This window comes from Podarcis gaigeae (genome assembly GCF_964106915.1).
Source record: "Podarcis gaigeae genome assembly, chromosome: 16".
Lineage (NCBI taxonomy): Eukaryota > Metazoa > Chordata > Lepidosauria > Squamata > Lacertidae > Podarcis > Podarcis gaigeae.
Window position 1 is genome coordinate 1,317,713 of NC_139693.1, and position 18,996 is coordinate 1,336,708.

General features: G+C 40.8%; 2 protein-coding genes across 2 annotated transcripts; both read left to right on the forward strand.

Annotated features, from left to right (window-relative positions):
* Positions 1-1,934: 1,934 nt before the first annotated feature.
* On the forward strand, positions 1,935-9,312 carry LOC310834450 (vomeronasal type-2 receptor 26-like; the record flags this gene model as incomplete). The annotated part of the gene is made up of 6 exons (XM_083717937.1): positions 1,935-2,023; positions 2,995-3,286; positions 4,734-5,594; positions 6,239-6,493; positions 7,063-7,189; positions 8,411-9,312. The coding sequence occupies 6 exons, from the start codon at positions 1,935-1,937 to the stop codon at positions 9,310-9,312; spliced, it is 2,526 nt and encodes an 841-aa protein (XP_083574063.1).
* Positions 9,313-14,692: 5,380 nt separating this feature from the next.
* On the forward strand, positions 14,693-18,654 carry LOC310834418 (vomeronasal type-2 receptor 26-like; the record flags this gene model as incomplete). The annotated part of the gene is made up of 4 exons (XM_083717909.1): positions 14,693-15,286; positions 15,721-15,948; positions 16,739-16,865; positions 17,753-18,654. The coding sequence occupies 4 exons, from the start codon at positions 14,693-14,695 to the stop codon at positions 18,652-18,654; spliced, it is 1,851 nt and encodes a 616-aa protein (XP_083574035.1).
* Positions 18,655-18,996: the final 342 nt, after the last annotated feature.

Consider the following 18,996-nt stretch of genomic DNA (forward strand, 5'->3'; position numbering starts at 1 on the left):
TACTCCTTTGTATCTATTTTAAAATGTTATTTTCTATTTGTTGCAGCTTGGCATAACCTCGTGGTGAAGGGTGGGTAATTCATTTAAAAAATAAAACTCATCTGCAGAGTGGGTCATAGAGGTAGAGTCTCCACTCTAGTCTGTTTCCAGGCCTTGCCCACTTCATCTTGGGCCCGGTCTTATTCAACATCTTTATCAACGACTTGGATGATGGACTCAAGGGCATCCTGATCAAATTTGCAGATGACACCAAACTGGAAGGGGTGGCTAACACCCCAGAGGACAGGATCACACTTCAAAATGACCTTGACAGATTAGAGAACTGGGCCAAAACAAACAAGATGAATTTTAATAGGGAGAAATGTAAAGTATTGCACTTGGGCAAAAAAAATGAGAGGCACAAATACAAGATGGGTGACACCTGGCTTGAGAGCAGTACATGTGAAAAGGATCTAGGAGTCTTGGTTGACCACAAACTTGACATGAGCCAACACTGTGACGCGGCAGCTAAAAAGCCAATGCAATTCTGGGCTGCATCAATAGGAGTATAGCATCTAGATCAAGGGAAGTAATAGTGCCACTGTATTCTGCTCTGGTCAGACCTCACCTGGAGTACTGTGTCCAGTTCTGGGCACCACAGTTCAAGAAGGACACTGACAAACTGGAACGTGTCCAGAGGAGGGCAACCAAAATGGTCAAAGGCCTGGAAACGATGCCTTATGAGGAACGGCTAAGGGAGCTGGGCATGTTTAGCCTGGAGAAGAGGAGGTTAAGGGGTGATATGATAGCCATGTTCAAATATATAAAAGGATGTCACATAGAGGAGGGAGAAAGGTTGTTTTCTGCTGCTCCAGAGAAGCGGACACGGAGCAATGGTTCCAAACTACAAGAAAGAAGATTCCACCTAAACATTAGGAAGAACTTCCTGACAGTAAGAGCTGTTTGACAGTGGAATTTGCTGCCAAGGAGTGTGGTGGAGTCTCCTTCTTTGGAGGTCTTTAAGCAGAGGCTTGACAACCATATGTCAGGAGTGCTCTGATGGTGTTTCCTGCTTGGCAGAGGGTTGGACTCGATGGCCCTTGTGGTCTCTTCCAACTCTATGATTCTATGATTCTATGATTCTATGATCCAGACAGAGCCCATGTGCCAGACATCTAATCAGTGGGCATGGTGGCACGAGAAGGTCTATTGACTGTCTCCCCCCAGATGCAGTGACACCACAAAGAAGGAACAAATGTGGTTTTTCATTTGAATTCGAAAACATTTAAGTTTTCAAAATAAGGGTCCATTTGGAACTTCTGCAAAAGTTAATTCCACTTCAGTGATATATAGTTCAAACCAGTTACATGCCTGTGCTGTTTTTCATTTTAAGACCTCAGTTGTGAACACATTTGTAGCTATAACAAGTTAAAACTTCCTTCCACTGAGGATTGTCCAGAGAAGACTTTAGCTGCGATGTGAAAAACATGTTTTCTTTTGCAATATTTCAGAGAAACAATGAATCAGAGTAAGTTCTTAACAGACCTGCAATTATCAAATTAATGACCATTATTTGTACTTCTTCCCCCGATCCTTGGGGTGGTCTACTGGTCCCATGCAAAATAACAATCAAAGACTAAGGGATGTTATTAATATCTAAGAGTCACTCAGAGCTGGGCCTATAGACATAGCTTTGAATGGCCACCTATTCTTTATTCTGTATTTTTTACCGTTGAATCAGCTGGGTGAGTGATCATTCAAATTCCGCTGAATAAGAATCACAGAGCAGATGACTTGATGTCTACCATTAAACTCTCTGCAAGATGTTATTATTTGGGGTGGTGGTGTTCCTGCAGCTGTCCCAGGGGATATGCATGCTTGCTCCTCTTCCTCAATGTTCTATCAAAGAACCTGTCCCTATTATTCACAAATATTATCAGTCGGGAGACCTCATCATGGCTGGCATTATTTCTCAGATCTACATATCTTCAAGCACCATATCCTTTGAACAACATCCGGCTCAGGAACTTTCTGATGACCACATGTATGTTGCTTTAAAGCCATATCATATTGTTTTAATGATACTTTCCCCAGACATGCTGTCCTTTTGTATGGGATTTGGGAGGAAACTGTTGCTTTATTGATTGTCTTTAGGGTCAGCCAGTTAGTTTGGGGGATTATTTTTGTGGATATCTGAAATCTCAATCTCTATTTGTCATGTGAGGATGAGAAAACTACAGCTTAATCATTTTCTCATTCCATAGTAGTCTGGACAGCATACTGCTTTCAATTGTGCTTCATAGAGATGATCACTATCTCTCCATTTTGATGCTAAATATGTGGGACATTTCTTGGAACTGATATACAGAGGGATACTAAATGTAATGTCTTGAGTTTCAATGAAATATTTTTGCATTAGTTTAGTGTTTTATTCCCTGCTTTCTGAGAGAGGTACGGCAAAATGACTTTCAGGGTTTGTTCATCAACATTACAGGCAGTAAATCTAATGTAAGAATAGTTGATTTCCAAGAGTTTAGGAAGAGTGGTGCTTTGAGGCGTCTTTTCCAATGAAAATATTTGTCCAGGACTAACTGTTTCAGAGGCTTGAAGCTGAGTTTCAGGAGGCCAAGAAAATAGCATCAGGGAGTGTAACTTGCACATGTTGAATGAAGTGGCATGCCTGGATATGTCTTAAGGAGTAGGCACCAATGCAGCCATGGAAAGACAGGTCAGAGTATCATATAATGTCCTCTTCATTCCCAATGGCCTGTATAGTTGTGCTGCAAATTTCTATTGCTGCTGCTGCTTCTGTTTGCAACACAATGACTGTATGCTTGTAAATGAGATGCTGTTTGAAGTTGGAGGTCATTGTTTAAAATACTTTGGACCTTGGCCTTAAAAACTATTTATGTGCAATATATGGCCAATTAATTTATACACTGAACGGAAATGTTGTGAATGTGATGAACTGAAGCCATGTAACACATGACTCTCACCATATGACACTTGATAAAGGGTCCTGACTCAGAACTACCAGCACATCCTGGCCTTGGCATTTGCTGTGAAGGAGATCAATGCCAACCCCCAAATCTTGCCCAATGTCACCCTTGGATTCCACATCTATAACAGTCATTTCAGTGCCAGCTGGACCTATGAAGCCTCCATAGAACTTCTTTCCAGACGGGCCAAGTTCATGCCTAACTACAAGTGTGATGTTGAGAATACTCCAGTAGCAGTCATCGGGGGACCAAACTCTAATGTCTGTTTTCACATGGCAACTATCCTGTGCATGTACAAGATGCCACAAGTAAGACGTGTGTGTGGAGAACCCCTAAGTTGAACAAGTCATTTGAGTGCCATTCACCTCCATTTTGATGTGTTTTAAAAATTGGAAAAGTTGTGAATGAAATAGACACATTCAGAATATTACTGAAATAAAAAACACCTTGTGGTCTATTATCTATCTCTATCTATCTATCATCTATCATCTATCATCTATCATCTATCCATCTATCTATCTATCTATCTATCTATCTATCTATCTATCTATCTATCTATCTATCATCTATCTATTTATCTATCTATCTATCATCTATCTATCATCTATCTATCTATCTATCTATCTATCTATCTATCTATCTATCTATCTATCTCTATCTATCTATCTATCTATCTATCTATCTATCTATCTATCTATATCTATCTATCTATCTATCTATCATCTATCTATCTATCTATCTATCTATCTATCTATCTATCATCTATCTATCTATATCTATCTATCTATATCTATCTATCTATCTAATCTATCATCTATCTATCTATCTATCATCTATCTATCTATCTATCTATCTATCTATCTATCTATCTATCTATCATCTATCTATCTATCTATCTATCTATCATCTATATCTATCTATCTATCTATCTATCATCTATCTATCTATCTATCTATCTATCTATCTATCTATCTATCTATCTATCATATATCTATATCTATCTATATCTATCTATCTATCTATCTATCTATCTATCTATCTATCTATCTATATCTATCTATCTATCTATCTATCTATCTATCTATCTATCTATATCTATCTATCTATCTATCATCTATCTATCTATCTATCTATCTATCTCTATCTATCTATCTATCTATCTATCTATCTATCTATCTATCTATCTCTATCTATCATCTATCTATCTATCTATCTATCTATCTATCTATCTATCTATCATCTATCTATCTATCTATCTATCTATCTATCTATCTATCTATCTATATCATCTATCATCTATCTATCATCTTATTCATTTTTGTACCAATAGGGGGAAAAAAGGAAAAGGCCTCATGGCTCAGTGACCTAAGGTAGTTTCCTACTCCTTGTTCTTCTTTGATGGACCATTAGCTAAATTTTCCCAGGCTATTTAAATATAGCATGATTTCAATACCAAAGATGTTTTACCCATTAGATATTTTGAATGTGAAAGTTTTCCCTACCTTATATGGCCATGTAGTTACCAGAGTGGTGCTGGGTGAGGAATGGGGTGAGCAGGACCACAGGTCAAATATATTTTCTAAGATTATATACCTGATTCATTACATCCATATCAATCTTTCTTTATAGATATTTAGTACTAGATTTGTTTTGGTATTCCAGGATGAAACAATTTGAGGGGAAAAGCACAATTTGTCATGTCTCTATACTCACAAAGCGGCAACTGTTTCTCTTCTCTTACCTTTTCAAAACTAGCTGATATATGGCTCTTCTCCAGTCATGAATAGTGAAACTCAGGCTGTCTACTTCCACCGGATGTTCCCAAATGGCGCCTTTCAGTACAAGGGAATTCTCCACTTACTTCTGCATTTCTCATGGACGTGGATTGGAGTTGTTTCCCAGGATGACGACAACACAGAGAGCTTCATAGAGAACATACTTCCTCTGCTTTCCCAGGGTGGCATCTGCTTTGACTTCATAGAAAAATTCCCCAAACTAACTTCTTCCAGTGGCTTTGGAGACATGGTAGGAGAGGGCTTTAAGACAGTCAGTGTTGCTATATCAAGTACTGCCCATGTTGTGCTTGTGCATGGAGAAATTCAGACCATGATGGTTTTTAGAGCAATGCCTCAGGTTGCAGAAATGGAGAATATGCCATGGAAGGCAATGGCTAAAATTTGGGTTATGACAGCCCAGATGGATTTCACATCCTTCCCCTTCCAAAGAGATTGGGACATCCATTTTCTCCATGGTGCTTTGTCCCTTTCAGTTCATTCAAAGGAAGTGCTGCTTTTCCACACATTTCTTCAGAACAGAAACCCTGCTTCAGTAGAAGAAGATGGCTTCATCAGGGAGTTCTGGGAAGAATCGTTTGACTGTTCCTTTCCCAGTTCTGCGGCACACAAGATGGACTGGAAAAGGTGTTCTGGGAATGAGAGGCTGGAGATGCTTCCTGTTTCTGTGTTTGAAATGGGCATGACTGCTCATAGTTACAGCGTCTACAATGCTGTCTACGCAATAGCACATAGTTTGCATGCCAGCTGTTTATCACAATTCAAATACACAGGAATGTCACGCGGTGGAAGGTGGAAGCTTCTGGAGCCACAACAGTGGCAGGTGATGACCTGATCAGATGGAAGACACCACCACCACATATTTGGTGCAACAGCAACCCTTAGATGGTTCAAAAACTTGCATCATTATTAAGGATAGAATATTGGCATCTAAATGGTGGTTGAAGAAATGACTTTCTTCTAATAAAACAACAACCCCTGCCCATTGCAAGTTATAAAAAGCTGAACAGTGGTTTGACTATAACTAGTGATGATAAAACTTTGTAATGGAACTATTTTAAAACACACATTGAATTTATGTGTGTTTTTTGGGAAGTAGTTACCAGAACAAAAGAGGAGCGTTCTTTCAGCTTCTCACCCCTTTGCTTTAAAATGTAATTCGACCATCTCTACAAGAGTTGTCTCTACTTCCATGAGCAGCCTGGTAGTCACAATTTCCCCAGAAATTACTTATTTAGAAGAATAATTGATTATCATATAGTATCACCCCAGATGCATTGTTGGGTAAAAATGGAGCTCATCCAGAATTCTAGGTGATTTATTGTTACTGTTGATGCCATTGGCCTGTATAAAGACTTTTAAGAGAATACAATCTGAATACTCCAAGTAAAATATTTTATCACCATATTTCATAGTTCCATCTTTTGCACCTTTACACACTTACGATTTCTCTTCCTCATAATTTAGCTCCACCGCATTCTCAGGAGAATTTCATTTAACAACAGTGTGGGGGAAATGGTGTCCTTTGATCAAAATGGGGAACTAGCTGCTGGATTTGACATTATAAACTGGGTCACATTCCCAAACCAGACCTTCTTCAGAGTTAAAGTTGGAAAGATAGACCCTCCGACTCTCCAAGATAAGAAAGATGCAGTGACCTCCCTGGACAACGTCTTCACCATTCATGAGGATCTCATCATCTGGCCCAAACAATTTAACCAGGTGCAGTCCTTGCATATTTCAGGGTGCATTTATAATTTTCCTCAATATTCAAGAAGCGAGTTATCTAGATACTCAAATGGTTGTAGTTCAATGTTCTTGAATTTTGAGGTCTCCGGTGAAATCATGCTTTCAAACCAAAACATTCACCTTGCAGAATGCTGGAACTTCATTACTATGCAAAGTCCTTTGGCCTTTTCATTGTTCTAGTCGAAGGTTGCTGGTAGTAGAGAAAATCTGCAGACTGTTCAACCACCCATCTAAAGCCATCCTGGACTCTCACTGGTGTGGCCAAAGAGCACTTTTTGCAATCCTCTATCCATTCAATGTTCCTATGCTGGTATAAATCTCATTCCAATTTGGGGATATTTCAGAGGGTGAAGGTGGCTTTTAATTCATTGGGTCAAATCCATTCCCTGACCTTTCCTGTCACATCTCTCAATGGGCCAGAGATGCCCTCTGGAACTAATGTTATTACACAAGCCATTTCTTAAACTGATAGAGAAGACTGAGATAAAGTTTCCAAAATATAAGATCTCAAGTAAGCACATTTTTATTGATTTTATGCACAGTCACAGCCCCTTTCCATGTGTAATGACCACTGCCATCCAGGTTATAGTAGGACCAAGAAAGAAGGGGAGCCATTTTGCTGCTATGATTGCTTTCCATGTCCAGAAAGGAAAATATCAAACCAGAAAGGTCAGAAATTTCATATAGATAATTGATCTAATCAGTAGCTCATCAGATTGAACCGCTATGACCTTGCTTATCCACATCAGTTTATCAGTTTATAAAAGTCAACATTATTTAACATCCACCTTTTTCTCTGTACAAGACAACATAGCACATCATCACCCCTTTGGATGATGGTTCAAGGAGATTTGCAACTTCAGGTTTCAAAATCTGCATATTTTGTTTCTGCTTCAAGAAGTGCTTAACTTCTTTGAGGACAAGCCTGCTTACCCCCTATTAGGGATGCGGTGGATTTGCGGGACAGCCAGAGCCCCCCTCGCCAATGGGCTATGTGTCAGGGTCCTATCCTTGCCGGAGCGTGAGCTTCGGTTCACGCTCCTGCCTTGAATTTCTGCTCCACGTCAGCCTGCCAAATTGGCCAGTGGTTGGCCGGTGCAGAGGGCTGGGGTCTCCAGGGGTGGGCTTGAGGGAACAACCAGGTCTGCACCCAGGGGATTTAAACAAGCCTGTGCCAGCCCGCAACAAGAAGCTCTTCTTCATTGCATCAACCTACCGGCTCACTCCAGGAATTTTAAATTTACACATTGAATTCACATTGCTTTGACTGTGGTGGTTGTTCTATTCTTCAATCAGGCTTTGGGCTAATTGACATCAATGCCCTTTTAAATGATCTGTGGGAGGGGGGATTTTTTGTTTATATTATTATTGATGTCAATGCCAGATGTCACTAACCTGGTGCCTTCCAGATCATTTCAATTGCAACTCTCAGTAGTTCCATGGGGCTTCAATAGCTTCCTGCAGCCAATCAGAAGCCACACTTTGGTTTTCAAATGTTCCAGAAGTCAAACGGATTCTGTTTGATTTCTGAGGTACAAGTGTATTCTCCCTCTGAAAACTTTTAATAAACATATAAATATTTTTAAAACTGCATATGCACATAAATGTGATATAGAAAGTATGAAGTCTGAGGTGTATGAATATCTAAAACACTTTCAAACCTTCTGAAAATGCATTTTTAAAAATATTTCATCATCCCCTTAAAACACATGGCCTGAACATACCCCTGTATCTGGGAACAGGGATATATACCTTTCCTACTGCAAGATTAACTTTGATATTTTTCTTCTACCAACACTGTTGCAAAGGAAGAAATAAATGAATAGATGCATGGTGCAAGGGCTGAGATTCTCATTTATGCATGCTATGTTCTTTGCATTCTGATTCCAGATATGGATGATTGCTTTCAATGTCCAGGAGATCAATATCCAAACATTGGTCAGGATACATGCCTTCCAAAAACCATCAGCTTCCTTTCTCACAAAGAGCCTCTGGGGATCAGCTTGGACACTGTTGCTCTCTCCTTTTCTTGCATCACAGCTTTTGTGCTTGGAATCTTTATGAAGAATAAGGACACACCCATAGTCAGAGCCAACAACAGGGGCCTCACCTACACTCTCCTCCTCGCCCTCCTGCTCTGCTTCCTTTCTGCCCTGCTGTTCATTGGACAACCGGAGGGTGTGACCTGCCTCCTTCGACAAATACTTTTTAGCATAATCTTCTCCGTGGCAGTTTCTTGCTTATTGGCCAAAACCACCATTGTGGTTCTGGCTTTCATGGCCACCAAGCCAGGGTCCAGGATAAGGAAATGGGTGGGGAAACAATTAGCCATCTCCATAGTCGTATCCTGCTCCCTGGTTCAAGCCACAATCTGTAGTGTGTGGCTGGCAACCACTCCCCCATTCCCAGACTTTGACAAACACTCAATGCCAAAAGAAATTGTGCTAGAATGCAATGAAGGGTCGACTGTCATGCTTTACTGTGTGTTGGGCTTCCTGTGTCTTCTGGCCGTTGTCAGCTTCACGGTGGCCTTCTTAGCTAGAAAATTGCCCGACAGTTTCAATGAAGCCAAGTTCATCACCTTCAGCATGTTGATCTTTTGCACGGTATGGCTGTCCTTTGTTCCCACGTATCTGAGTACCAAGGGGAAGTACATGGTGGCCGTGGAGATCTTCTCCATTTTGTCCTCCAGTTTTGGGTTACTGAGCTGCATCTTTTCCCCAAAATGCTATGTCATTTTACTGAGACCTGATCTGAATAGCAAAGAGCAGCTAAACATAAGAAAGAATTAAAATAATTAACAAGTCTGTCTGTTCAATTCTATATGGCACGTTTAAATAAATCTTTGAGATTAAATCACGTGTTACTCAATAGTGTGACGTTAGAATTGAGACACTCCCTTCTGGATCCTTTCTATCAGTGGAATGGGGATAATGTTGAACATTGGGGAACTTTAATGAATATAGACTCATACAATTGAAGAGTTGGACAAGGTCTATTGTAGTAATCACAGCAAAAGGATCCCTGACAGATGTTCATCCAAACTTGGGTTAAGAATGAAGGGCATCACAGGAAACCTCAATTCTGACCTCTGATTGAGTTAAATATAACAACAACAACAACAACAACAACAACAACACAACAACAATTTATTATTTATACCCTTCTCACCTGTCTGGGTTTCCCCAGCTACTCTGGGTGGCTTTCAACAGAACATTAAAAATAAAATAAAACTTCAAACATTAAAAACTACACTAAACAGGGCTGCCTTCAGATGTCTTCTGATACTCGGATAGTTGTTTATTCCCTTGACATCTGATGGGAGGGCATTCCACAGAGCAGGCGCTACTACCGAGAAGGCCCTCTGCCTGGTTCCCTGCAACCTCACTTCTCGCTGTGTGGGGGCTGAACGATGGGGGTGGAGATGCCCCTTCAGGTCTACTGGGCCGAGGCCATTTAGGGCTCTAAAGGACAGCACCAACATTTTGAATTGTGCTCAGAAACGTATTGGGAGCAAATGTAGGTCTTTGAAGATCGGTGTTATATGGTCTCGGCAGCCACTCACAGTCACCAGTCTAGCTGCCGCATTCTGGATTAGTTGCAGTTTCCAGGTCACCTTCAAAGGTAGCCCCGTGTAGAGTGCATTGCAGTTGTCCAAGCAGGAGGTAACTAGAGCATTCACCACAGGCGAGACAGTCTGCAGGCAGGTAAGGTCTCACCCTGCATACCAGATGGAGCTGGTAGACAGCTGCCCTGGATGCAGAATTGATCTGCGCCTCCATGGACAGCTGTGAGTCCAAAATGACTCCCAGGCTGCGCACCTGGTCCTTCAGGGGCACAGTTACCCCATTCAGGACCAGGGAGTCCTCCACACCAGCCCACCCCCTGTCACTGCAAAACAGTACTTCTGTCTTGTCAGGATTCAACCTCAATGATCTAAACGCCTGCAACCTTGCAGAACAATTTCAGTGGAAACAGTCTCAGGGGGCTTGATAAAGGTTCAAAGTTGTACTCCTGTGTCATTCCTGTCTGAATCAGTTTGGTTCCCTAGCTGAGATGTGTGCATGTAATAGTGTGTATCTGGGGTCCCTAGCGCCTTTGGCGTGTGTTATCACTCCCCACAAAATCAACTATGGGGGTCTTGCATGTGCACTGCTCAATGGCGCCTCCTAATAGTGCCAATTCATAACCGAGTCTTACGTCCCAAGGAGGGAATCATTTCTTCCCCATCCTTAGTTAGTGAGCCACAGCTTGAGGTTGTGTGACAAGCCCAGAAAGATGGAGGGATGTGTCCCTAGTAGATTTAGTAAAGATTTCACCCATACTTTGATGAGTAAATTGTTTTGAGTTTTATTCACCGTTCCTCTGACTTTTTATATTTTAACAAATAAATATTTTACTCCACTTATATCTCCAAGTCTTCTTTTGGGTGTGGGGGCAATGTCAGTGGTGTGTCAAACATATTTTTGAGTGCAATGTTACTGAGGGAAATTATTTATCCTACTATTATCATCAGGTTCATAGAAATAACTGATTCTTCTCCAAATCCCAGGAAAATTCAAGGAGCCACATGCCAACGATGAACAAAGACTCAATGAAGCTGTTAATATCCCCTGTTATATTCAAGCTTGGGCTGACCCTTGATGTTCTCTCAGTCTGATCAATTACTCCTTACACTGCAAAGATCTGGCATTTTTTGCCGTTCCAGTGACACATGAAGAGTTACAACAAATCTATAGCATCAAATGTGTCCTGTTCACCCATCAGAGCTTTCATGTCTTTAGTATGCTTTTGCATTAATGCTATTGCCCATGCCTTTTGCCTCCATAGGGATAGATATGCCTTGTTCAAAATTTTGCACCTCTAGGTGATGCTTTGACTACGATAAGGGAAACATGGTTTTCTGTTGCGATCTGATAGAAAACCTACAACTCAAAAGTGGTAATTATCTCTCCTCTGATTATCAAGTTAATCATAGTCACTTCGGCTTCTTCTCTCCATCCCGGGGGGAATCATACAGCAGCCCCATACAAACAAGGAACCTAGGCTAGAAGATGCAATGAATAGCCCCTGTGCCATTCAAGGCTGCTAGACTCAAGGCACTCTTAGACTGATCACTGATTTCTTTGCACTGAGCAGACCAAATTTGCATGGATGTTCCAGTGAGAATTTCCTAACCAGGATTGCTCTGCTGATAATGTGCAAAGAGGTTAATCGTTTCATAAAACCATACATTCAAGATGGTGCTAAATCCAGTATTAATATAAGTATTGCTGACTTCTATGTGTGCAAACCGCCTGTTCCTCAATGTCCTATCAGGGACCCACTTCCAATTCTTCACCAATATTATCAGTCTGGAGACGTCATCATTGCTGGCATTATGTCGCAAATCTATATAGCTTCGAGTATATTGACCTTCAAGAACCCTCCCTCTCCTGAACTTTTCGATCATACTTTGTAAGGAATTGCATTGTGGGGGCGGGAGGACTAGATGACTCTTGGGTCCATTCCAGCTCTAAGATTCTAAGATTCTATGTGTTATGAGTATATTTATGCATTTACTGCATGGTGATAATGAACTCTGATGGTGATTTCCACTAATCTTCTTCTTTTTAGTACTTGGTTAGGGGTTAGAGAAGATATGATATCTCAAAATGCTTTCTTCAAGCTGTGTCAACCTTTGCTTTGGAATTTTTGCCTATAAAGATGTTCCAGACCTAGAAATTAGCCATTACAACTTTATCACATGGCAATATACATAGCAGAAATTACATTTACTCTGTTAAGGCATTCTGGTTATTTTAAATGGAAGTCTCTGGGTTTCTAGAGTTCAGCTTTGGTTTTTATCAGATATGTCAAGAATCATTAATCGCTCAGACTTGGAAATGATTTTTCTAAAGAACTTTGGTCAATGCCTGTATGATTGGATAGCCAGATATTGGCAGCAACATTAATAATAATAATAGTAGCAGAGTTGGCGGAAACAACTGCTTACATTCTGTGAACAAAGAAACACATTCCTGCTTAAAATTGGGCCCTAAGTCATATTCTGTTGTGTGAAATAGCTATAAAACTTTCAAATATCACTGCAGCATCTCAGTAGAAGATTTTCCTTCTCTGTTTCAAATGGCTGTCATTTTGGTGACTGCAGTTAGGAAAATAAAATTGTGTGCATGTGCGTGTGGGTAATATAATTTGATTTTATGAAGTCTCTCTCATGCATGCTATATATTCGTATCCAGAGTCATTCATTGGATAATTCAGTCATGTGTTGTTGTTGTTTTATATGTACAAAATTAAAGCACACTTCCCTTTCTGACTTTTACCCAAACCAGTTGGGGCTGAAGGGAGTGTTGTGCATTCATCTATGCATAGATTGGGTTAGTTAGCAGCACCAAAAGTACTGTTCAGGGAAGCCAAATGTCCAGGTTTGTGTGTCAATATATCCAGACGGATCCCTGGGCTGTGGGGGATACAATATATTCTTTGCAAAGATGCACTGTTATGCCATACGCAGCTCTCATTCCAGGCCATTGACACAACTCTACCAACATATCCTGGCCTTGGCACTTGCAGTAAAGGAGATCAATGAAACCCCCCAACTCTTGCCCAATGTCACTCTTGGCTTCCACATCTATAACCGCCATTTCAGTGCAAGGTGGACCAATCAGGCCTCCATGGAACTTCTCTCTGGGCAAGGAACACTCATCCCTAACTATAAATGTGATGCTGGAAGCACTTCAATAGCAGCCATTGGTGGGCCAAACTCTGATTTATATATTCACATGGCTACAATCCTGTCCATGTACAAGATGGCCCAAGTAAGAACAAAATAATCATAACCGCAATAGAATAGTATCTTTTTGGTGTTGGCCAAAGCATTTCAGCCCGTGTGTGTGTATGTACGCAATAGGGGATATATACGTTTGTGTGTTTGTGTGCATGTGTATCTGCAGTAGGTGATATTTTTTAACCTAGTGCTATAATTCCTGAAATGACAATTTATTCTTCATGCTCACCTATGTAGACAACATAGGAGGAAGAATTTCTAATTGGACAGAATATTGAAAATTAATATAACCAGTGCTATCAAATTCCTAAATATTTCAAAAATAATTTTGTAAAAATCAGTCCCTCCACTAAATTCCACAACCTGCTATCCAATCTGACTATGATTTCAAAAATATTTGAAATATAATAGCCATATCCCAACCTCTATGCCTTCTCCTTCATTTGTCTCAGCTTGGTTGGTCCCCGTCGAGCATCCTTAACAGATCTCTGAAATGGTGCATTAACTGAGCAACCTAATTCCACCCATTTAAAATATCCGTCCCCTTTCAATGTTTCTAGTTCGTTATGACTCATTTAGTGCTCATTTAAAGAAGCCCCCACACACAATGCCTACATTTGGAATCTATGCCTTTTGTGTGTACTTCTTGAAAAGAATAAAACATTTCATTCTAAATTGCACACTTTCCAAGGCTTTTCAGTGCACTCCTTCCTAAAGTGTGGTTTTTGAAGGTATCTTTTGCACAAGGGAAATATTTCCATGTGCATTGCAAAATTCTAAGTAGTGCATCTTTTGACTGGCAGCTGCAATTCAATCAGTGCACTTCAGAAAGCAGATCAAACAAAATTGTACTGCATCTCTACATTCTATATAAGGTTACCAGATTTTTTTCAATGAATCCAGGGACACTTTTCAACTTCAACTGATTTTGTATAGGGACTGATTTGTAAATCCAGGGACTGTCTGGTAACCTTATTCTATCATAACAATTTATTATTTATCTGCCTGCCACCCATCTGACTGGTTTCCACTTGAACTGGTGCCTGATAGGACAATTGGGTATCACTTTTCCTTTTCCTTTCCTTCAGCTGAGCCTTTGCTTCCTTTACTTTCAGCTCATGTATGGCTCTTCTCCCATTATGAATAGCTATGTGCAAACACTTTTCTTCCACTGGGTGTTCCCAGATGGGCTTCAGCAGTACAATGGGATACTTCGTCTTCTACTGCATTTCAGCTGGATGTGGATTGGGGTGCTTTCTCTGAGTGATGACACTGGAGAGAGATTTGTACAAAATGTTCTTCCCATGTTTTCCCAGAGGGGTATCTGCTTTGATTTTGTAGAAAGATTCCCCCAAGCAACCTATTCTGATGAGCTCCATAAAATGGTAGATGGTGGTTCTAAAATAGTCAGAATTGTCATGAGAAGCACTACCAGTGTTGTTCTTGTTCATGGTGAAATTGATACCATTATGGTAATGAGAATGATGCCCAACCTCGCAGAAACAGATAATATATCAATGCAAGGCAAGGAAAAAGTCTGGATTATGATAGCCCAGATGGATTTCACATCATTTCCCTTTCAAAGAGGTTGGGACATCACATTCCTCCATGGGGCTCTATCCTTTGGAGTTCACTCTAAGGATCTTCCAGGATTCCAGAAATTTATTCAGATGAGAAAGCCTACCTTGGAAAAAGAAGATGGCTTTCTCAGGGTTTTCTGGGAAGCGGCATTTAATTGTGGTTTTAATGATTCTGCTTCAGAGAAGAAAGATGACAAATTCTGCACTGGGGAGGAGAATATTGCAAGCCTTCCGGGGTCTGTTTTTGAAATGAGCATGACTGCCCAAAGCTACAGCATCCACAACGCTCTATATACTGTGGCACATGCTTTGCATACCATGTCATGCTTCAAATTCAACCATAGAACAATCACCAATGGAATAGCATGGGACCATCTGAAACCACAACCATGGCAGGTAATGTGATCCAACTAATGCAGATTTTTATTTTATTTTATTTAAAAAGGTTTCGGACTTAGGTATAGGGGTGATATTCTTCCTTAGGGCTCATATTGAGAGGAAACGCTACCATCCAGTAAGATTTAGAAAAACACAATGTATGGGAAATAGTTGTGCATTCCACGCCTTTGTTTAAAGTGGCCTCGCTTGTGCTCAGTTCTATAATGATTTGAATTGTGCAGTTTGCATGCATTTCCACATGCAATTCCAACACCCCTTTTAGCACTCTGGTGAGACTGGTGTACTCTTGGTCAGTAGACAACTGATTCAGGGAGAGGATTAGCTTTCAAACATAAAATGGACCAAAGCTCTCAAAGGTGGAAGATAATCACACTTATGTCAGATGGAATAATTTTGTTTACCTCCATGATTTCTCCTCATTCCCAATTTAGCTCCACCGCTTTCTGAGAAGTATCTCATTCAACAATAGTGCCGGTGAAGAGATATCCTTTGACCAAAATGGAGCATTACTAGCCGGATTTGATATTTTCAACTGGGTCACATTTCCAAACGAGTCCTTTCTTAGAGTCAAAGTTGGAATGATGGACCCTCGGGCTCCAGAAGATGAGGGGCTTACAATCCATGATGATGCTGTTGTGTGGCCCAGTAGGTTCAACCAGGTAAGGCCAATTTCAAAGGATATTAGTCATTTTCTCAATGGTAAAAATCCTGCCTAATGGGGCCAATGTAGACTTGACTGGGAGATCCATTGTGATTGCACTTATTTGAGGTCATTTCACAAACAGAAATTACCTACCAAAGCAGTGATTGCAACTGTGATGGGGAGCACACGGATATTAACATAGAGCTGAAAACATCCGGGAGCATGAAGTCATATGTTGAAATGCATATATGAAGGTCCATGAAGCCAAATAATGATTGACTCTGTACTATTTTACTAATATTCTAAACAATAGTAATATTGAGAAAAATTATGTATAATTTGAGGACTTCCAATGTTCTGAAAATAATTCAATAACCCCAGTTGCAACAGCCATCACTGAAAACAAAGTTAAATGGTTAACATGTAAAAAGGAAGAAGGTTGAATCAAGGGCTGGGAATCATGGCTGGGAATTGACAAGCAGCAGCTGACTGTGTTCTAAACTGCCTTACCATTGGGGGGGGGGGAATGAATGAAATTATGTCAAACAATTCTTGAATGCTTTCTAAAGTGATAAAGCCATAGACTCAGCTTTGAGAGCATTGGCATATTTAACAAGGGGATTAAGATAAAGTTATTCTACTGGATAAATTGAGTTCCTGGTAGTACAACTAGCTCTGGCTGCAGATGCCTAGAAAGTGCTCTCTGAAAAGGAATAATAGCATTTTTCTTTATCACTGTCCTAATGCTTAACTATAGATTTCATATTCTATCTCTAATACTATTGTCTCATTTTGTTTATGCACAGACACTACCGGTTTCCCTGTGTAACGAGAAATGCCATTTAGGTTATCGGAGAACCAAGAAAGAAGGGAAGGTTTCTTGCTGCTATGATTGCCTCCCGTGTCCAGAAGGGAAGATCTCAGACCAAAAGGGTAAGGAATTTACTGCGAACAATTCAAGGGATGATCAGAATTCAGTTTCCCTGATGTGTAGGCTGTAGTATCAGATGTGGTCTGATTTATTACCATGGAAAACTGTCCCTGGGTTACAGGTGTGGTGCCTGATGACCCCCTTGGTATTCTGAGGAGCTGCAGACTATGAAACAAGCTGGAAGAAGACTGGGACACAATTAGTGCAAGTCTTGCTCTGAAGCCAATGAAAAGCTTATTAGCGAACATAATCATCCTACTATGTGGCTGTGTGGGAGTTAAAAATGCTTATGTGGCTCTGGAGGTTACTGACTCCCATGGGGGGGGGACCTCTGGAAGATTTGGAGACCTACTGTGACCAATTGGCTACCAAATGAGTGGATAAAGCTTAGACCAGAGGGGTTGAGGGCTTTGTAAAATATTAAGAGGTCCTTGAACCTAGCTTGGTAGTACATTGCCAACCAGTACAAATATTTTAATGGTGTCCCATTTAAGGTTTAACCACTACATTTTACACCAGCTGGGGCTTCCAAACCAGGTCAAAGAACTGCCACACAGAAAGAATTGCAATCAGCCAGTTTTGAGGTTACAATGGCAAGGACTAGAGTTGCTAGGGTACCACTGTCCACTGCTGGAAATCAGACAGCTAGATGGTAGGCGCTGGAGACTGATCATCAGCGCTGTACCTAAAGGAAACTTCTTCCCATTGACCTTAAGATGCACATTGCTTGGGGATCATAGCTGAAAATGACTTCTTCTGAACATAAGGACTTGTCCTATCGAACTGGCCTAGGAGTCATAATTCAAGGCCTTTCAATACCAGTGCATGATATCTGCCAAGCACAAGAGATGGGATTTCCATGTACAAATATCTATCTTTTCCTTTTCAGACATGGATGAATGTTTCGAATGCCCTGCAGACCAGCATCCAAACAAGGACCAGGATGGATGCCTTCCAAAACAAAAAACCTTCTTGTCTTATGGAGAAGCTCTGGGGATATGTTTGGCTACCTTGGCTCTCTCTTTTTCTTTCCTCACTGCTTTGGTGCTTGGAATCTTTGTGAAGAACAACGACACTCCCATTGTCAAAGCCAACAACCAGAACCTCACCTACACTCTCCTCATCTCCCTCCTGCTCTGTTTCCTTTGTGTTTTGCTCTTCATTGGCCAGCCTGTAGAGCTCACATGTCTCCTTCGGCAAACTGCCTTTGGCACGATCTTCTCAGTGGCAGTTTCTTGCATATTGGCTAAAACCACCATTGTGGTTCTGGCTTTCATGGCCACCAAGCCGGGCTCCAAAATGAGAAGATGGGTGGGGAAACCGTTGTCCAATTCTCTTGTTCTCTCCTGCTCTCTTATTCAAGCCACCATATGTACAGTGTGGTTGGCAACCTCTCCCCCATTCCCAGATCTGGACACACACACAATGCTCAAAGAAATTGTACTGTTCTGCAATGAGGGGTCAGACCTCATGTTTTATGGTATCCTAGCCTACATGGGCTTCCTGGCCGTTGTCAGCTTTGTTGTGGCTTTTCTAGCTAGGAGGTTGCCTGACAGCTTTAATGAAGCCAAGTTTATCACCTTTAGCATGTTGGTCTTTTGCAGTGTTTGGTTGTCCTTTGTACCAACATACATGAGCACAAAAGGAAAATTCATGGTGGTTGTGGAGGTCTTCTGCATCTTGGCCTCCAGCTTTGGATTGCTGGGGTGCATCTTTTTCCCCAAATGCTACATTATTTTACTGAGGCCTCAGCTGAACACCAGGGGGCAGCTGATTAGAAGAAACAAATAATCAGCATACCAAGCCCAACACAATCTCATTGCATTCCAATGTTTATAATTATCATTTTCAGATCAGAAAATGCCATGTGAGCTGCTGTTAGTGAGTGGGCCAAGTTTTCCACTAAGTCAGCTATGATTAGAGTAGGGAAATATTGTATCAATGAATTCCTAGGAAGATTGTAGCCTGCTGTATTATTTATGCTGTATTATTTCTAGCAAGTTTAGTTGCCAATAAATCTTAATATTTGGACATAACCAAAATATAAGGTATGTACTAACTTAGGGGATTTTGCACCACCAGTTTCGCATTTCAGAGGATTTCATTTAGTTTTGCTGCCATACAATATCATCC